The sequence below is a fragment of the Arachis hypogaea genome, chromosome 17 (genome assembly GCF_003086295.3).
Source record: "Arachis hypogaea cultivar Tifrunner chromosome 17, arahy.Tifrunner.gnm2.J5K5, whole genome shotgun sequence".
Taxonomy (NCBI): Eukaryota; Viridiplantae; Streptophyta; class Magnoliopsida; order Fabales; family Fabaceae; genus Arachis; species Arachis hypogaea.
The window spans coordinates 117,762,255-117,784,879 of NC_092052.1; the positions used below are offsets into that span (position 1 = coordinate 117,762,255).

Below are 22,625 nucleotides of genomic sequence, written 5' to 3' on the forward strand. Positions count from 1 at the left end.
ATTTCCTTCCCTTCCCCTTCCATACTCCAACTGTAACTCCCCCCACCTCTATATGTACCCCATTCTTCCATCTTTTTACCACACAACCACTTCCCTCTCCTCTTATTTCTTTCTTAACCGAAGGCCCCCCTCTCTCCTTCCACTAATTTTTTCATTTCATCTTTAACCCGCCCCTGCCCACTTCTCTAATCGAGCCACCCCCTATCTGTGCCATTTTGTTCCCTTCCCCATTCCATAAGCTCCTCCTCTTCGTATATCTCTCTCGTCCCTTCATACATCCACATTATTTCCATTTTTTTTACTTCTTTTTCTCTATTATTTCTATTTCTCTTTGCTCGGGGACAAGCAAAGGCTTTAAGTTTGGTGTTGGGACGCTCCACTTTTCCATTTCCATCATCTTTCACATGGCACCAAAAACCGTAGAATCCTCTTCATGGAAGAGAAAAGAGAAGGTTCCTTCAACTGGTCCATTCGACTTTAGCCGGTTTTCCCCCAAGACCCACGATGATCACTTTAATGAGATTGTGAGCAAAAAGAAGGTCATCCTGGAGGTCTGATTTGATTTACAGCCGGATGAGTACTCAGAGATCCAAGAACAGATTCTGAGGAAAGGTTGTTATGTGCTATGCAACCCTGTGATGGATGTGGGTGTTCTAATGGTCAGGGAGTTCTACTCCAATGCCTGAGTAATGTACAAGCATGTTAAGGGCGTGAACCCCAACCCAAAGAACTGGCGCACTATGGTCTGAGGTAGGATCTTAGAGTTCGATCTAGAGAGGGTGAGGGATATACTTCAGCTGCCACCATCCAAAGATGACCCTCGTTCCTACACTCAGAGGGTCAACACTGATCAGAGACTAGACCAGATTCTCACTGATATATGCCTCTCTAGAGCACAGTGGAGGAGGGATGCTCGAGGTCAGACATACCAGCTGGGAAGGCGCGATTTGAAGCCGATTGCTCGGGGATGGTTGGAGTTCATTCAGCATTCTATCATCCCTATGAGTAACTGGTCTGAGGTTACCATTGACCGAGTTGTGATGATTCATTGCATCATGCTCAGTAATGAGGTGGAGGTGCAGCGTGTGATCCCTCAGGAGTCATATAGCATAGCAGCGAAGGCCTCCACGTCTGCTAGATTGGCCTTTCCTCACCTCATCTTCCACCTGTATAAGGCTGCTCGAGTCCACATTGATGGAGATACCCCTATTAACGTTGACAAACAGATTACAAGGCGGGGTATGAAGTATGCCAAGGAGTTTGGACGAGCACTGCTTCAGGAGCCAGTTCTCCCTCCTCAGTAGGAGCAACCTGAGATGCCTCAGGGATATTATTTCCCTCCTCATGACTATTGGGAGCAGTTAACTACATCTATCGGGCAGTTGACGTCGTCTGTTGATCAACTGAGGATGGAGCATCAGGACCACTCTGCCCTCCTCCATCAGCTAGTGGAGGAACAGCAGAGCCAGAGACAAGAGTTGGAGGAGCTGAGGTGCTGGAGAGGATTTCCGGGAGAGAGCAACCACCAGGATTGAGGTGGTTGAGTTTCATTATCTGTTGTTTTACTTATTTCATGTTTTTCCAGTTATTTTATCTTGCTTTCTATTATATGTTTGAATTCCTTTGCATGATTATTAGTAGTATTTTCTTGTTTCTCTAGCTTACTTGTTTAGTTTGATATTTTATGTTTATTTTGAAAATTGTCTCATGTATTGCATACTGAGTTTGAAAAATCAAAAGAAAAAGAAAAGAAGAAGTAAAATGCATGAGACTTGAGTTATATATTTTGATTTATTTTGGTTATTTTGATGTGGTGGTATTAACTTTGATTCTAAATGTATGCATTAAATAGTGCATAATAGATATTGTTGTCAAGATTGTTGATTCTTGAGGAGTAGAAACTTAGAGAAATATTATGAATTCTCCAAATTGAGTAAGACATTGATCCTTGAAGCAAAACAAACAGAAAAAAAAAACAACAGAAAATAAGAAGCAAGGTCTAAGGCTCTGAATATTAATGGTTAGGAAGGTCAAATATGATTAAAAGCTTAAAGAGTTGTTTCCCTAACAATATATGTTTGTGGTGTGAAAGTGTCAAGTAACCCTTAAGATAGAGCACTAAGAGTCGAGACCAAGTACAATTGCAGAGTATGCCAAAGGCTCTGAGCACTACTGACTGGGAGGAATTAAAAGAAAAGAATTAGATCCCCTCTATTTAATTCCTATTGTAAAGGATGGTCTAATTGGTTGACGTACATGGACATAACGCAATCTTAAAAGGAATGCTACATATGCAAATTTTGAAGGCAACAACTGTGAAAATTAATAAAAAAAAATACCGAAACAAAATAAACCATGTAAATTATTAGTTGATAACGAAGGAGAAATTGTGACCATATAATACGAAAATGTACCATGAAAAATGGGTTGCCTAATAATCGGAAATAGATTTCACAATGGAATGAGATGGTGGCTCAAGAGGAGAAGAGGATGGGGATATTACTTTAATGAAGTGACCGGATAAAACAGGAGTTACAATGTTAATGTTTTCTTTCTCAATTTTACTATTAGTGTACATAAGTTGAGAATAGTCAAATAAAGAGGAAAAAAGGATAATGCATATGATTATTATTTGAAGAATTGTTTAGAGCAGAAGTAAAGTCGGTAAGCAAACAAACTTGTTTGATTGGGTCAGGATTTGATGAATATTGAACAGGGTTGAAACAGAGGTTATTATCCTTAGAACTAGGAATTAATTCAACTGGGTTTGTTGATTGAATTCCATCAATATTCTTGAATACATTCTCTTGAAGTAGAGGCTGAATGATTCAGAAGAATTCTTCAGAACATGATTGGTGAATAACATTGTTTGGAGTTTTAATACATGATTCAGGAGATAGAGAGTTTAATCTTGGTTGAACCAGATGGCTATCATCATTAGCATTAACCTTTTCCATGACAAGAGAAGATTTAATGTCCAGAGGGAGCTTGACTGGGGAAAACATAGATACTTCATCATGTTGTGGTCACTTATTTCGAGTATAAGAAATTTGTCCATTCCAACGTAGCAAACCCTTAACCAACCATCCTCTTTGAGACCATACAACATACAAAAATTATTGTTACCGTTAACAATAATTGCGGCGCGACGAGCCTTCTAAATAAGAACTTCGATTTTATTGCCAACAAAACCATAAAATACTAACTCATTAGTTAAGGACTCCTTAAAGCTCTTAAAAAGATCGAAGGTATTCACCCATGTCTTGAAAGTAATGGTAGAGCTCAATTATTAGTAGATACAAAATAACAAAAATAAAACATAATAACTAAGAAAGTAAATTATGAAAAGGGATAGAAAAAGAATTTAACAACTTACCATGTCCGGGTTGAGTTCTATGAAAAAAATCGACCATATTCCTAAAAATCTGATAAAGACATTAGTACTGGAAGATAAGAAAGATGAAAATGAATTAGAGAAGAAAGGAAGGAGGAAATTTTTGGAATAGGAATGTATATCGTGTATGGTATATATAACATGAAAATACTTATTCAAAGCAAGTAATGACTGTGATTTTGAAAAATATGGATTGTGAGCAGCTTTAAAATGACTTCCGTATTGAGATAAATAATTCAAACAACGTTGTAGTATTGGAAATGAAAATTTTCCAGTTAAAAAAATGTTTGAGTTGCAGGATTCATTAGAAAAATCGTATAGAAGCTAAGGAATTGGCAAATATGAATTTTGCAATAATAACATGCAATGGAAGTGTACACTTGTCAGATTTCTCTTTATAAAGTTAAAAAAATTTAGTTACAAAATAACTATATAAGGACAAAGTTCTGATATGCAAATTATTTCATTAATATAAATATGAAATGTATAGATAGATAACATAATAAATAAAAAATTAAATTTGAACATGTCAACATAGATGGCAATTTCGATATAATGTAGTGAAGGAAACCATGCATGATGAGTGAATGAATGGTGACACTGGTAGATGAATACTGGTGGATGAATACAACTAATGTTAGTTGTGAATAAATCTTGTTGATGACATATAGGAATTTTACCATGGGAATAACCTTTTTTTCAAAGAATGTTATAGGATACTTAGTACAAAAATGCTATGTGCATATCAAAATCAGCCACCAAAATTAGTTACTATATATTTGAATAAAAAATGCATATATAATTTAACTTATTTTTAATGTATATTTTACATTAATAACTAATTTTAGTAGTTAATTTTAGTGTATACCTAATATGATTTTACTTAGTAAAATGTCTATAAATATTTTATAAGGAAAGTATTGAGATGTTTTATTTAAATTAAAAAAAAAAACTAGAAAGTATTTCACAACGAAAAATATGCATAAAGAGATTGAAAAATAACATGCGATCCATATTTGATGCAGCCATTATGAATGAAGCCATGCAAGCTCTGTTGGAAAAAGTTTTTTTAAACAAAAATAGCAACAATCAACCGCTAAAAATAGAAGAAAAGATGACACATGCTAAGGAAAATAATGCAATGGGGTCATTAGTAGTAATATATTGCGCGCAAGTATGTTATAACCAGATACGTTCCATGGTTGTGTTACTCTTCCAAAGATTACATTACGTTAAACGCAAATTTAGGTGAGGAAGCAACTTAATTAAGCTAAAGCGAATCCACGCGGTATAAACTCTAAACCATCCTCTAAAATTAGATACCGCATTAAACAAACACACAAAATTTTGCATAAAAGGTATTTCATGAGTTGAGAAAATCTTGTAGAGCCTCTCTCCTCTATCCACAATCCCTCCTCCTAATGAATTGTTTCTCTATAAGTAACCCTTTAGGGCTTTTCAAGTTGCTATTTTCACCTTGTAATAAAATGCATGTCTTGGGATGCTTCCTCCTATTGCTGTCTCTCTTCATCCTCTCACCTTCTGATGCTTTTTCCAGCGATGAAGCTTCTTTCATTGCACGTCGCCAATTGTTAACCCTTGAGGAGAACGCTGATTTACCCGACGACTGGGTGGATAATTACCAAATTAACCTGACCTTTGATAATCCTAGGCTCAAGAGTGCCTACATTGCCCTTGAAGCATGGAAGCATGCTATCTATTCTGACCCATCAAACTTCACATCTAATTGGGTGGGCCCTAATGTTTGCTCTTACAATGGAGTCTATTGTGCTCCAGCACTTGATGACCCTTCGATTCAAGTTGTGGCTGGCATTGATCTTAACCATGCAGATATTGCAGGCTACATCCCTTCAGAGATTGGGTTGTTAACTGATCTTGCACTTTTGCACATAAACTCTAACAGGTTTTGTGGCATTCTCCCAAAAAGCTTCTCCAAGTTAAAGCTCTTGTATGAGATTGATATCAGCAACAACCGTTTTGTGGGTCCGTTTCCAAACCCTGTTCTCTCCATATCTTCTCTTCATTACCTTGATCTCAGGTTTAATGACTTCGAAGGCGAGGTTCCATCGGAGCTTTTCAACATTACATTAGATGCAATCTTCTTGAACAACAATAGGTTCACATCTGCGATTCCAGAGAGCATTGGAAGCTCTCCGGCCTCTGTGATTGTATTGGCCAACAACCACTTTCAGGGATGCATCCCGACAAGTATTGGTTCGATGGACACTACATTGAATGAGTTTGTTGTGACGAACAATAAGCTTACGGGGTGCTTGCCCCCGGAGATTGGAAAGCTTAGCCACATGGAAGTGTTTGACATTAGTGAGAACAACTTGGTTGGTGTGTTGCCAAGAACGTTGATGGGATTGAAGGAAGTGACGGTGTTGTCGATTGCAAACAACAAGCTTACTGGTTTTGTGCCAAAGAGCATATGTGAGTTGGAGAACTTAAAGAACTTCACGTTCTCGAATAACTACTTCAACGGTGAGGAAGAGGGTTGTAACCCTAAAACAAGAAAGGGGATCAAGTTGGATGATCAAAAGAATTGCATACCAGAAAGGCCAAAACAAAGGGATGGAAGCGCTTGTAATGCTGTCATAAGCAAGCCTGTTGATTGTAGCAAGGCACAGTGTGAGAAACCAATGCCAATAACACCGTCATCAAATACTCCTTCTAAACCTCCAAAGGAGAAACCAACTCCAACGCCCTCCTCACATAATAACAAGAAACCACGGCCTACACCTTCTCCAAATGAAAAGAAAACACCGTCGTCGCCAAAGCCAACTCCTTCTCCAACTAAGAAGCCAACATCAACACCACAGACTCCAACACCATCAAATCCAAAACCACCTAAAGCACCTAAGCATGATGATGATTATGATGATCATTATGAAGAACCTAAAGAACGAAATAGGCCTCCAAAATCTCCACCTCCATCTCCAGCTCCAGTAGTACATTCTCCTCCTCCTCCTCCTCCACCAGTCTACTCTCCACCACCTCCACCAGTCCATTCTCCACCACCACCTCCAGTTCACTCCCCACCACCACCCATCAACTCTCCACCACCACCTATCTACTCTCCTCCTCCACCAGTGCACTTCTCACCACCGCCTATCTACTCTCCTCCACCAGTAGTGCAATCCCCGCCACCACCCGTTTATTCTCCTCCTCCACCGGTTCAGTCCCCACCACCCCCACCACCAATTTACTCTCCTCCACCACCCGTTAACTTTCCTCCTCCACCGGTTTACTCCCCCCCACCGCCAATCTACTCTCCTCCACCACCCGCCTACTCTCCTCCTCCTCCTGTTGTTCATGCACCACCACCCCAAGAAGATAGTATCGTTATTCCACATGACTTTGGTTCTTCTTATGCTTCTCCTCCTCCACCAATCATCTCTGGCTACTAAATGACTGGCACAAGTTACTGCCACTTATGCTACTCTGTGCTTTGAAAATGGTATCTCCATCAAGTTAAACTTACACCATGGCAATATGCTTTTCTTCTTTTACTGCCTGAATGAATGGGTTGAGTGCACTTTAACTGAGAGTAATATGAAGATTGTAGTGATATCAAATGTAACATAGATATTTGTCATTTTATTACTTTTACTTGTGCACCTTCTGTTTAATTTGTTTGACGAGTTCACATGTCGTGATAGGTTATTTTTATTGTATTGCCTTTTTCATTTCTGTTCTTTTAGGTCTTTCAGAGTTATATCATGTAAGACTAATTAATAGGATATATTAGCATAGTTTAATTACAAATTAATTGTTAAATATTGTGTGTTGGATTAAGTTTGTAATGAATATTCATATAAATGTGTTTTACAAAATTAATTTTAACAAAAATTAGATTGCTATTAATTTGATTTGCATTTGGATATTTTTGCTAAATGCAGTTTTAAAAAAATTTAACATAATTTAAATAATATTAGTCAAAATTATGATAGAATACAAAATTACTAAAAATGACATTATTTATATTTATTCTCTTAATATTTATTCATTTTATGACCCAAAGTTAAAGTTATGGTCCAAATAAATTAACCCAATTTCATAAGGGATCTACAAAAATTTAACGAATTTACTCAGATTGTGCCAGTTAGCCATACGATCTACTCGGAGCATAGACTCCATAAACCGTACTCAACTCGACTTACATGGCAAGCAGATCTTGTTATCCACTACTTCAGGTATCATCAACAGTTCAACCACTTTCAACGTAAGATAACTTCTCTAATATTAGAGAAGAAGCTATCTACTATTACTAGTGGAAAAATTTAAGAGTGATGGCTAAGTCATCGTCTCTCTCTATAAATACCACATCAAATATAGATATTTTTGAATTTCAATTTACCCAAAATTATCTAAAATTCTTGCTAAATTAAGTATCGAAATTCTTTATAAATAACTCTTACCATTATTCAGGTGATGATGTTAGTAGGATTCACTCATCAGTGAACAAGTCAAAACCTTTGATTTTAAGTATTAATTCGAAATAATATTATTTTTATATTTTTATAAACTAAATATTATGAAAAAAGTAATATATATATATATATATATATATATATATATCAAAATGTAATTACACATGAACCTACATACATAATAAAATAAAAGATTATATAAATATCAATATTTGTAAGTCAAACTATATAAAATAGAAAAATTAAGAAACATAACAGATCAGATACTAATCGAAATAATTATTGATGATTAGCTATTAGATAATTTAAAAAATAGGCTATATACAAGTGATGAAACAAAGAGCACAAGAAAGGTTTTATAAGACTTGACCAGTGGATGATAAAAGATAAATGTCGAAGTAATATCTTTTATATTCTTGCGGAAAGTAAATTAGAAGAAATTGGATGTTGATGATAACAAAATATATTAGATAAATGTCGAAGTAGGGGTGTACGTTTATGGTCGGACGAACTCGAATTTATTTTAATTTAGATTTGATTTAAAATAATAATTAAGTTTATTTTTGAAATTTTTATTCGATCTTAAACTTTTTGAAATCTTATTATTTTTGGGTCACACTAAAATCAGATTTAAACTGATAAAGTCCATATTTTAAAAAATTTTATGTCAAAAAATTATAATGTACTTATTTATAAAAAACAAAAAAATATACTTGTTATCCAGAAGTTAATATCCATATTTAAATTTGAATTTGTCCATAAATTCTAATTTCATGCTTTTTTGATCTATTTTTTAATTTAATAAATATGATTAAAAATAAAATAATAAACTTATAATTAATATAATATTAAAATTAATTTAAAATATATATTTTTTTAATCTCCTTAAAATACATATAGACCGAATAAAATTGAATTCGCCTTTATCTAAATCCAATCCTAAATAATGATCGATTTTTTTTTAAATTCTTATCCAACTTTAAACTCAATAAAATTATACTAAATTAACTTTTAAAATATTTATATATGGATTGAATCTTTAGACTAGATCGAACTATGTACACCTGGCTCTATCACCCAAGCATGTCATCTAAAGGGGGCTAAAAGACTGCAAAGCGAACATCTATAAGTTCATAAAAGAAAATAAATAGTGTCAAATTAAATATTATATATCATAGTAACAGAAATATATATAATAAATTAAATATACAAATATGTAAATAGAAGCTCTGTGTTATTTTAGTAAAATGTATTTAAAATTTAAATTTTTTATTTGTTTGAAAAAAATTAGACATTAAATTTTTTCGATCCACCAACTATATCTAATAATTTTGGTGTACCTTTATTTATTAAAATATATATACAAATTATACGTGTAGATAAGATAATTCACTTTTCTTTATTAAAATATATGTAAGATTATTATAAATTTAAGATTGTAAATATTTTATAAAATATTTTTTTATTGATAAAGATATTTTTGAAAAAAAAGTTATGCTTCAATAATTTTTTTTAATTCTCGTTATAAATAATAAATAAAAAATAATGCAATATACCTAGCCTTTAGACACCAATAAAAAATAGTAAAATATACTTGATCTTTTTTATCAATAAATAAACTAAAAAAAGTTCTTTTGATTAGATATGACAATGAATTTTTATAAGATAGAGATCTCTTTTACATCTCATTCTCATTTAGTAAAATATTTTATGTTTTTGTTTCATTTTTGTTATAGGTCCTGTTAATTTCTCTTCGTGAGAGAGTTGGATATATCTATAGATATTAAATTTTATTTTTTTAAAAAAAATTAATCTAATCATAATAAAATTTAGTATAATTCAACAAAATGTATAAATTCAAATACAATTTAAATATAAATTTAACATAATAATTTACACATAAAATTTTTAACATATAAATTAAAATAAAATAAATTAAAATTACTTATATAATTTATATATATATATTTATATATATAAATATATAAATAAATTCATTTTTATAGAAATTTTGCGAATCTCTAGATAACAGATACTTCAATTTCTAACCTCATTTTTTGCTCATTTTTTGCATACGAAAAAAATTATAGTTTAACGCAATGAAATGGACGTGTGTTAAAAATTTTCGTTGTTATGATATCAGTCCAAATCATAACTTATATTTTACCTTTTCACTTTGTTTTTTATTTTATTTTGTTTATGAAAATAATCAAATGCAGCCTGCGTTTTAATAGTTTTAGATTTTTTTATTTTTTTTGTTTTGCTTTTAGTCCAAACACAGCTTACGTTTATGAAATAGGCAATATTTAACTTTTTTCTTAACTAAAAAACGTAGCTTGCGTTTTAAATTGTCAGAAACTTTTTTTTTTCAAAAGCTTCAAATCGCAGGTTGCGTTTGTATAAAAAAAATATTTTAATCGAGAGTCTTGTCTATAAATACGAAACGCAATTCATCCGAAGTTCCTCACTTCTACTCCTATTCCTCTTTCATGCATATATTTCATAGTTGTAAGTTATTTTTATGGCAATTAGTTGTGTCAAAAAAGTCGGGTTAGGTGAAGTTGACGTTATGAAAAGTATTGCAAATTTGCGAGTATATTATGCCAAACACACACGAAGTAGTGACTTTTGTTTGTGAATGTCTATTTTCATTTGCTATTTCATGCACCATGAGTTTTGTAGAGTTACAAAATGGTCTTTTGATAACATACAAAGTCACATTTCGAAAAGGGTGAGCAACATTTTATACAGGAATCCTGTACAAGTATTTGGTGGACAGATACAGTTTCAAATAATGTCCATCACTGATATGCAGTAGATGTTCTATATTTATCAAAAATTACGATTTCACATGTCGATGATAGAGCTGTACATTGAGTTCGAACAACATACGGGACTGGACGTGGTTGGTGAGGAGGTCAATGTTGATGAGTTCGGGGATATAAATTGGGAAGAAGATAACAATGACAATGAAGAGGAGTTCGAAGCCAACTATGAAGTCGATGACAAAAATGATGCTGGAGACTTGGCAGGCAATTCAACGGTGCAAAATGAAGCAGATGCGATTGTAAGCCAGCACCCCTTTGGTGTTCTGTCTTTTATGCGGACTCTGGATCTCAAAGTCATGCACGCCCTGAAATTTTCTGAGTATACGAATATATATGGGTATGTTATAGTTTTTAATTAAAGTTACCACTACCATTTATTTTATTTGCCTTGTCTGACTAACGGTAGTCCACATGTCGTAGTTGAAGGCAATGTTGCGGTGGAAGATGGTGAGTTTAGTGTCGGAATAGAATTTGGTTCTAGAGAGTCGGTGATATCTGCAATCAAAAGCTACACTATCTCTAGAGGAGTTGATTACACTGTGTGTGTGAGTCTGAGCCGCAGACATTCTATGCAAAATACAAGGGTTATGGTGCAGGGTGCGATTGGCTTATCCGAGCTAGCTTGATTCGAAAGAAAGGTTGTTGGAAGATCAGGAGATACAATGGCAAACACACGTGTACCATGGGGATGATTTTACAAGATTATGCCAAGTTAGACTCAGACACAATTGCAGATGCTGCTAGGTCGTTGGTTAAATCAGACCGGTCAATAAAGGTGAAGTCTATTATTGCAGAAGTTCAGTCCAGGTTCAACTACATTATAAGTTACCGCAAGGCTTGGTTGGCAAAGCAGAAATCTGTCACAAAAGTTTTCGGTGATTGGGAAGTTTCTTACCAGACTCTGCCAGTATGGTTGAAAGCAATGACTACAAAGATACCAAGGTCTCGTGTTCAAATAAAAATGCTCCCCATTTACCGTGAGAGTGAGGAGGTTCAAGGTGTAAGAGTTTTCCATCGCGTTTTTTAGAGCTTCTATCTGTGTATTATAGCATTTAGACACTGCAAGTCATTGGTGCAGGTTGATGGCACACACCTGTACGAAAAATATAAAGGTGCACTTTTAGTTGCGGTTGCACAAGACAGGAACCAAACCATTGTGCCTATTGCATTTGCGATAGTCGAGGATGAGACGGCAGATGCGTGAGAGTTTTTCCTAACCAATTTGTGAAGATATGTTGTTACCATTGATGGGGTGGGCATTATTTCTGACCGCCATAACTCCATCGAAGCAGCAATAGCTCGCAGTAATGGTGCATAGTCACCACCAAAAGCGTGGCACATGTTCTGCATCAGGCACATCGGGTTCAACTTCTTAAGGATGTTCAAGGCTCCATATTTGCATAAACTCATGGTTAACACAGGTATTTGAATTCGCTGTTATGGTCCTATTCATAGTAATTTTGTGGCATCTACTTATGATTAGATGGTTTATTCTACAGGCTATTCTAGGACAAAACAAGAGTACAACAAAAACTACCAAAGGCTTAAAGAGTGGAGTGAGGCATATACTCAATGGTGCGATAAGATCGGTGTTCAGAGATGGGTGTTGGCATTCAACAGGGGTCATCGTTGGACATATGACGACAAACTTGGTACAGTGCATAAATTCTGTCATGAAGGGTGCACGCAATCTTCCTGTGACTGCCATTGTTAGGTCTACTTTCTATCGGCTAAACGAATTGTTTACTCAGAAGAGCGTCGAGGCTCATGAGCATGTCCACAACAGATTCACGTATTCAGAATTTGCCACTAAAAGAGTTGAAGAAAGTTTTTGACGTGCAGGAAACATTGTTGTCAATCGGTTCGATAGGCGCAATGAGATATTTGAGGTTCACAAAATACAAGATGGTTCCATTTACACTGTTAACCTTGCACAATGACACTGAGATTGTGGCCATTTCCAGGTCGAGCAACTCCCATGTCTCCACGTTCTTGCATGTTGTGCTAACCAGCGTCTTGATTGGCAAGTATATGTGCATGACGTGTATAAGATGTTTGAAATTTGTAAGGTCTACAAAGGCGAGTTTGTTCCGATGGGTGACCCATCTATGTGGGATATATATGAAGGAACGAAGGTGACCGCCAATTGGACATTGAAGCGCGTGACAAAAGAAAGACCGAAGTCAACCCGCTACTTAAATGAGATGGATTCACGGGATATGCGTGGTCCTTGCCGATGTACTATATGTAGACGGGAGGGACATAGCCGTAGCCGATGTCCTTAGGGTGCAGGTCCAAGCTCTGCCGGAGGTCAATAGTGGTTAATCTTTTTACGTGTTTATGCATTTTAAACTCGTCAGTAACTTTTATGTAACTTTATATTACCTATTTAACTTTTTATGTAACTTCATTACCTATTTTAAACTAGTGTGTAAGCGTTTTATGTATTTGCGCAGTTTATTTATGTATGCATTAAACACTGAATGATAAATACGAAGTTAGATAAAAACTGCAACAGGCTAAACTCAAACAGAAAAATACGAGAACAAAGCTAAATATACAATAATAAATATGAGAACAGATAGAAACATCTAAATATACAATACGAGATACAACACTGAATACAAAGCTAAACTCAAATTGTATAAGATAAACTGCAACGGGCTACTTCCTTGGCGCCTTCTTCGAATACTGAGATGGGGTGTATTTATCTGGGTGAAGGATTACCAAGTGTTCATAACACGCAGCAGAAGAAAAGAAAGTAATCCTTAAAGATCTATTTTATGCTTATACTTTATTCCAATAATATATAGATCAGATCTAAATACCTTTAGACGCTTTAGTAAAAACTTTATTCTTCGATTGTACGAAGACTCTAGGCGTATCCACACCAAGACCAACCTTTGCTGTCAACTCCTTGACCAATAGACATCTGATCTAAATTGAGAAACCTCTTGCAACTCTTTGCATGCCATAAAATTCTTCTCCAAGAATTAGGCTCACATACGTTTATGTGTGTAGAGGTAAAGGAATAAAACCTTTGTGTTTTTATTCTCTTCTTCTATTTCCTGTACTCTTGGCATACATATATATAGTATGAGATTTGTTACTAATTTTAAATTTGAATCTCAATTCAAATTTAAATCATATCTTAAAATTCTAAATCTGAATCCTTCAAATTTATGAATCATATCATAACTCAATTTGAAACAGAATCAGTTAGGATCTCATCCAAATTTAGAAATAGAATAACTAATTATTCTCAAATCTCATTTAATATTCTCAATTATCATATTATTATTATATTCTTGGTGCTAGAAAAGAATGTAATATTCCATTTGAATTAATATAATTATTTATTTGATCAAATCAAAATAATAATTAAATGATTCTATAGCAAAGATTAGAGCACTCGTTAGTGTGTGACCTCATAGGTTCAATACTAAGCGGGTAGTAAATTAGTCATACTAAATTTACTAATCAAGGTTGGCGTCTAGCAACACTCCTCAACGACCCGATAGTATGAAGTAATATATATTTTACTAAGAACCTTAGATGAACAAAATATAATTCCTTCCATCTTTCCAGCTCTTGGTTAACCCTTAGAGTATGGTTTAATTGTCAAACTCTAACTTGTTACCATTATTATAATGAACTGTGAATGACCTAAGAAACTCATTTTTTCATTCATTCAATCCCCTTGGCCAAGGTTTTATTCATCTCAGTCATTTATAGAGCTTAAATTCTTTACCGAAAGTTGACGGATTCCTTATTGACTAATCATTAATTCTACAAGTATTTAAAGCATACCCAATATCCATTCAACTAGCACCCTAGGGTATTAGGTGTCCGGAATCAAAGTATAATAAATACATTGTTAATTACTATGTTAGTCACAAGTCAAAGGAAACTCTATTACTATATTCATCTTGAGAATATCCTATTGACAAATATGCGATAATTATAACTATTAGGAATTCTCAGAGTGAGCCAATTCAATGGTCATACCTCTATACGCACCATCTATATATATGATTTAATAAATGAGATATATTAATCTTCATCCAAGGAACCCCCATGGCTTCATGTGGACAATCTAATGAAGAACGTAGCATGAAGGAGATATTAGAAACTCCAGTGGACAGTACGGAGCATGACTTTGTACTGGAACAATTGGAGGAAGCTGTAATCATTGAAGAGGAAGAAGTGGTCGAAGACTTAGAAGATGCGGAACCTCCATGGGAACCTCCAGTCATAGAACCTCCCTCCAAGAAGCTTGAAATTGATGTTGAGGAAGGTGTACAACCTCCGAGGCATATCATGGTTGAAGACTTTGAAGGGGATGATCAAAAGATGGATTCAATCATTGATGAATTCTTATCTATAATTGAATCCTCTCCCATTGGACTTGACATGGAGATTAAAGAAGAAGAAGCACAACCTCCTATGCCCTTGGTAAACAATGAAGAAGAGATCGAATTGGAAGAATGCTACCAAGAGGAAGAGGTTGAAATTGAAGAAGTTTGCAAAGAGATGGAAGTTGTCAAAGAGCACAAGGGAGTGGAGCTTGAAATCACCTTGCCAAAGTTATTGGAGACCTCTCCGCCTAAGTCACCATCATCCTTCACAACATTCAAGTGGGTAAAATTCATATCCCTTAGCTTTCTCATCCCACTTGAATATGGTTTACTTGAGACATATGGTCAACTTAGAGTTCTTTGTGACTTTAAGAGTAAGAGGGAGATGGTTAGTGGTTGGCAACACAATCCTAGGTTCATTGTGGTAGGAAGCTCACGGCTGAATTATCATGGTTGGAAGAATACTAAATTGTATGGGTCTAGGAAGCTGTTTGGATGCCTCAGTGAGAATTTGGATTGCTTACCACCCGGTTGGAACAAAGATGGTCAACAAGAAGACGGGTGCAAAAGCAAGGTTTGGGACCCCGGAATTCAGTCTAGAAATCAAAACTCTTGGGGCCTTGTCACTTACTTTAGATTGCTTGACGGCTGTATACGCCTAGTTTGGGATCCCGGAGGCCATTGAAATTACAAACATTGGTGGGGATTCAAGGATCAGTACAAGCACAAGCCACCATGACAAAGAGCTCACCAAATGTCCAACTTAAGGACTTCAACTAAAAGTGCTAGGTGGGAGACAACCCACCATGGTATAATCATTCCTTTTTTATTCTTAATCTTATTTTATTTTATTTTTTTTCATTCATAATATCTGCATATAGTCTGCATTCACATTTGCATTCGCATTCTGCATCAAAAAAAAATGCACGCGACGCGTAAGCGTCGCTGACGCGTCCGCGTCATAGGTGCGTTCTGAAGAAAAGAGAATTGAACAGAAAGTCACGTGAAAGCGTGGCTGGAGGCGTGTCTTAGGCACAAATATGACCACGCGACCGCGTCACTGACGCGTTCGCATCGTTTGCGAAATAGCCTCCCCACGCGTCCGCGTCACCCACGCGAACGCGTGGCCCTGTGAAATCGACGTAAATGGGTGTTTGGCAGTAAGTTATGACGGAGTGGGGCTGGAACCATGCTAGAAGTACAAGCCCTACCACGCGAACGCGTGCCCCAGGCGTCCGCGTCATTTTTAAAAGAAAGGTCATTCACGCGATCGCGTTAACCACGCGATCGCGTCACACCAAATTTTTGGCAAAATGGGTTTGAAACAGAGAGTTGAACGCATGGCTGCCCTCGCGCCATTCGCTTAAATCAAGTCATGCGACCGCATGACCCACGCGTCCGCGTCACTTGACAAAAATCACACACCACACAATCGCGTGACCCACGCGTCCGTGTCATATGCGACGCACAACTTATCCAGATCAGCCAAGATATCTTATCTTTTCTTCTCCAAATCCTAATTTCTTTCTTCTTCTTTCTTCTTTCTTTCTTTTCTTCTCCCCCTCTACTCTTCTATCCCTTTAATTAATGCATTTATTTGTTCTTTTTTTTCTTCTCAATTTCATCTTAGCTTAATTCCTTTTGGTTTCTTTTTCAATTCTTTTTCATGCATTTTTATGTTGGTGTTGGAATTTTATTTGGATAGTACCTTATTTTATTTGAGCATGTGGCTATTCTGAGAAGAGATTTGACAATTGACATTTACTTATGGCTCTCACATACATTTGGATTACATTATTTTTATCCCTATTTTAACTTGCACACCCAGTGTTTGTGAAAAAGCTTTTATGGCATTTTGAATCTTATTTTATTTTACTCTTTCACTTGCATACCTCTTTTTCACAACACTTGTGCTCCACATGTATTTGGAATTATCATTCACAATTGTCATCATTACACATGCTCTTTAATTTGGCACATTTATTACTTGATGCTTGAGCTATGCTTCTCATGCTTATTATTTGTATGTTTTTACCCTCTTGCATCTAATTATTTTGAATTTCCATTTTTGATCTTTATTGTTGTCTTCCCTACATGTTGTAGCTACCATGTAGTTGGGCTATCATCTTTCCTTTGGCATTCCTTATCACTCGGAATTTTCTCCCTTCCGGTCCTAGTTTCCTATATTTCACACTCTTTTTTTTCTTCTTCCTTAGGCATGGGTACCAAGAAAGGAAAAGAGAAGGCCACTGACAAGACACCGGCATGGAGAGGAACCAAGAGACCTCCAGCTAAGGCGCCTCTATCTACAAGCGTCAGTTGTAGCAACCGGTCCACTTGTACATCTCAGCATGCACCGAGGACGGTGCAATCTTTAAGTGTGGAGAGGTCGATACCAATCTCCATGGGTTAGTTATTTTCTTCTCAACACTAATATTTTATTTTTTTTTGTTCATTGTTGCATTTGCATATTTGATTGCATGTTTGTTTGATTTTATGCATTTAGTTACTACTTGGTTGAAGTAATATTTTCTTTTTCAAGAAATTTTTATAGTCTTTCACTAATTTAAATTGAAAAAATTTTTTGTTAAATTTGTTTGAAGAAATTTTAATTTGGAACATGGTTTTAGAGCTAGAACACACAACCCGTAAGATTTTGAGCCTAATTACATGGTTACATTATTTAACCATAAATTTTTATTCTTGTGTGGTTTCTTCCCTATGATTGCAATCTTTGCTTTGTTCCATTCTATATGTCATTATTTAGTGTATTTACATGCTTGCATATGATTGAGGCCATTATTTATTTTTTTGCTCACTTATCCCAAATAAGCCTACCCTTTCAATTACCTTTGTTAGTCACTTTGAGCCTTTTAATCCCCATTTGTTATATATTTTACCACATCACTAACCTTAAGCGGAAAAATAATTAAATATCCCAATTGAATCTTTGGTTAGCTTAAGTTAAAGATTTTGTATCAATTAAGTGTGGAAAAACTGTGGGAACATGGATTAACAAGGGAATGTGTTATGTTTCTAATTTGATAAAATATTGGGAATTTGAGTACCTACTCATGTGAGACAAAAAAAATTAAAAATCCATGTACATTGATAAGTTATGTTTATTTTTCTATTTAAAAAAGAGAAAAAAAAAGAGAAAAAAATCTAAAAAATATTCAATAAATAAGTAAATAAATAAGGAGACAAAATTACCCAAATGCTAAGTTAAGTTAAGGAAAAGATCAATGCATATGTGATAAAAATTAAAAGAAAGGTTTATGCATGAGTATGAGATAAAAAAAATGAGAATTTTGGGCAGCTAAGCATGATTTTAGAGTTACATAGAGAGTGTGTGTATGTTAGGTGAGAACTTAGGTTAATCAAAGATTCATATTATAGCTCACTTGGCCATACATATATCATCACCCTTACCTTAAGCCCCATTACAACCTTGAAAAGACCTCATGATGTTTGCATTGGTACACTAAATTTTTGTTGATTGGTTAGATAATTTAGAAAGCATGATTAGAGAAGAGTAGAGTGATTAACTCTAGACACTTGAGAGATTAGAGTGATATACACTACCAGTGAGGGTTCAATGCTTGATTCTATGTTCCCTGCTTTCATGAGCCATCTTCTTACAAGTTTACTTGTCTTTTATTGTATAATTTGAATTAGTGAAATCTGATTTATGTTTGTCTTGAAGAGATTATTTACTTTTAACCAAGTAGATAGAAACATCTTAGCATGTAGTTGCATTCATATAGATAGGTTGCATTTCATACATTCTACCATTCCTCTTCACTCCCTTATAGCTTCTCTTGAGCTTAGCATGAGGACATGCTATTGTTTAAGTGTATGGAGGTTGATAAACCACTATTTTATGGTTTATCTTGTGCTCAATTGAGTGGTTTTTATCAAGTCCTTTCCCACTTATTCATATAAATTGCATGGTTTTTACATTTTCCTTTCTGATTTTGTGCTATAATTGAAAACATGCTTCTTTGCCCTTATATTTGCTAATATTAATCCTCTCTTATTACCATTAGATGCCTTGATATGTGTGTTAAGTGTTTTCAGAGATTACAGGGCAGGAATGGCTTAGAGGATGGAAAGGAAGCATGCAAAAGTGGAAGGAATACAAGAAGTTGGAGAAATTGCTAAGCTGTCCAGCCTGACCTCTTCGCACTCAAACGGTCATAACTTGAGCTATAGAGGTCCAAATGATGCGGTTCTAGTTGCGTTGGAAAGCTAATGTCTGGGGCTTCGGAATGATATATAATTTGCTATAGTGGCCATATAGCTGGCGATGCGAACGCGTGCTTCATGCGGACGCATCGCAGTGGCGAAAATCAGCGTGTTTGAATTTGCAACCAGCAAATTCTAGGCTATTTCTGGCCCAGTTCTCGGCCCAGAAAATACAGATTAGAGGCTATAAAGTGGGAGAATGCATCCATTCATCAGAGACAACAGAACACAATATTCATTCACATAATTTTAGGATTAGATGTAGCTTTTAGAGAGAGGCTCTCTCCTCTTTCTTAGGATTAGGATTTAGGATTTCTATTATGTTTAAGATATGATCTCTTCAATCATAGTTCAATGTTTCTTTAATTTATTTTCTACTTTTATTTATTTCATTACTTTCATTGGTACTTATCTTTCCAAATTGGCTTATGAACTTTTCCATGTTAGGATTTTCTTAATTAATATAAATTGAGGTATTTTCAGATTTAATTTTGCTTTATTTTATTTATGAATACTTTTAATTTAATTTAAGATATTTTTTCCTTTTGACTTTGGTTAAGTAATTAGTAACTCTTGAGTTATCAAACTCAGCTGTTGATTGATATTGGAATTCTCTACTGGTTAATTTGTACTCCAATAACTCTAGTCTTTCATTAGGAGTTGACTAGGACTTGAGGATCAAAATAATTAGTCCACTTGACTTTCCTTTGTTTAGCAAGGGTTAATTAAAGTGGGAGCAGAATCCAATTCTCATCACACCTAATAAGGATAACTAGGATAGGACTTCAAATTCTTATACCTTGCAAGAGATTTTTATAATTATTAATTTATTTTTCTTGTCATTTAAATTACTTATTCCTTATTTCAAAAACCCAAAAAATATACAATTTTCTATAACCAATAATAAATCATACTTCCCTGCAATTCCTTGAGAAGACGACTCAAGGTTTAAATACTTCGGTTTATTATTTTTATTGGGTTTGCTTAAGTGACAACCAAACTTTTGTACGAAATGATTCTCTATTGGTTTAGAAACTATACTACCAACGCGATTACTTTTATAAAAAATTCTAAATTAGCAGAAATCCGTTCGTCAGTTGGCGTCTAGCAACACTCCTCAATGACCCGATAGTATGAAGTAATATATAGGTTAAATTACACAGTTGGTCCCTACACTTTCAGTGAAATTGCAAATTAGTCCCTACACTTTAAAAGTTTATAATTGGGTCCCTAAAGAGAATTAAAATTTGTAATTTAGTCCCCGCCGTTCAAAAAGTGTTTGATTTAACAGAATATTCTCATAATATTCTTTATTTTGAACATATGACCTGCACATGTTTGATAACAGGGACCAATTTGCAATTTTAAAGAAAGTATGGGGACCAACTGTGTAATTTTATCATTTGGAGTGACCAAAAACTCTCTAGGCTATCTGAACCTACCCTGTCCCTCCCCAACTCTCTCACTCTCACTTTCTCACTTTCTAAAACGACACCCGAACCCCACCGCTCTCTATATCTCACCTCGGTTCACCATCGCTACGCCGGATCCACCGCATTTGTGCTCACGAGTCGGGTCTCGCCTCCTTTCTCCATCTCGCCTCTCTCATCCGACAACTTTTTCTTCTCTTCCAATCCCAATACTGAACACCGACGATAAATGAAAGAAAACAATTCCAATCCCAAGCATGCTCAAAGCGAACAATTTAATGTCTAAGAAAAAAATAGCAACAAATCAACACAAAAATAGCAACTCAATTTATTAGTGAATTCGGCGTGGTGATGGAGGCGAGAGGCACGACGATGGTGAGCCGAGGTGAGAGACAGAGAGCGTTGGCGTTGTGGTGCCATTTTGGAAAGTGAGAAAGTGAGAGTGAGAGAGCTGGGGAGGAGTAGGGTGGATTCAGATAGTCTAGGGAGTTTTTGGTCATTTTCAAATAGTTAAATTAAACAGTTGGTCCTCATACTTTCACTAAAGTTGAAAATTGGTCCCTATTGCAAACATGTGCAGGTCACATGTTTAAAATAGAGAATATTCTAAGAATATTCTGTTAAATCAAATACTTTTTGAACGGCGGGGACTAAATTATAAATTTTAATTATCTTTAGGGATCCAATTACAAACTTTTAAAGTGTAAGGACCAATTTACAATTTCACCAAAAGTATAGGGACCAACTGTGTAATTTAACCTAATATATATTTTACTAAGAACCTTAGATGAACAAAATATAATTCCTTCCATCTTTCTAACTCTTGGTTAATCCTTATAGTATGGTTTAATTGTCAAACTCTAACTTGTTACTATTATTATAATGAACTGTGAATGACTTAAAAAACTCATTTCTTCATTCATTCAATCCCCTTGGCCAAGATTTTATTCATCTCAGTCATTATAATTATAGAGTTCAAATTCTTTACCAAAAGTTGACGGATTCCTTATTGACTAATCATTAATTCTACAAGTATTTAAATTATACCCAATATCCATTCAACTAGCACCCTAGGGTATTAGGTGTCCGGAATCAAAGTATAATAAATACATTGTTAATTACTATGTTAGTCGTAGGTCAAAAGAAACCCTATTACTATATTCATCTTGAGAATATCCTATTGACAAATATGCGGTAATTATAACTATTAGGAATTCTCAGAGTGAGTCAGTTCAATGGTCACATCTCTATATGCACCATCTATATATATAATTTAATAAATGAGATCTATTAATCTTCATCCAATGAAGACCATTATATATATATTGATCTTTCTGGATTATTAATGTCCTTTTTAATAATCCTATGACCAAGAACAATTTAGATTAAATTATAAAAGATTTATCTCTCAATATTATTATCACTATCACAATGATAAATCTCTAAATTTAATCAAGGACCTTATTATATTAATATTTTAATATAATAATAATAACAAATTATTTGAAACATGATTGATTGGATTGTGGTCATACTCCTTATTCTCAACACTGGGAGCGCAGTCTGTGTCCATAAATTATACGGATGACCCTGAGATATACCGGCATCCAAACCACCGCCAATGTCAGAAGCATCGACATTTGGCATGCTGGCACCGCCAATGTCATACAAACTGGAACCAGTCATGCCCGGTGCACTCGCTCTACCATAATCATACACGTCCCTTAACTGCAGTGTATTATATCAGCCAGAATTCCACATGTTAACCCATTTGTTGTTCCTGTCTTTTTAGTCATGGTTCTGTGGGCCGGTCAACTGCTTGCAATGATCATCACCAATCTGAAATACCGGGTCTGGTTGAAGCTGTTGCAGTCCGAATTATCGTCTAACTCAGTTTGTTGGGTGCCACTCTA

The 22,625-nt window shown here is 35.0% G+C and overlaps 1 protein-coding gene across 1 annotated transcript; it reads left to right on the plus strand.

The window, feature by feature from the left end:
* The first annotated feature begins 4,807 nt into the window (after positions 1-4,807).
* On the plus strand, positions 4,808-7,107 carry LOC112762540 (pollen-specific leucine-rich repeat extensin-like protein 4). Its single transcript, XM_025808408.3, has one exon. The coding sequence runs from the start codon at positions 4,816-4,818 to the stop codon at positions 6,823-6,825; it is 2,010 nt and encodes a 669-aa protein (XP_025664193.3). The 5' UTR covers positions 4,808-4,815; the 3' UTR covers positions 6,826-7,107.
* The last annotated feature ends 15,518 nt before the right edge of the window (positions 7,108-22,625 follow it).

What these genes read in the sequence shown, in the direction of transcription:
- LOC112762540 (XM_025808408.3), top strand. Translation starts at nt 4,816, where the DNA reads ATGAATTGTTTCTCTATAAGTAACCCTTTAGGGCTTTTCAAGTTGCTA.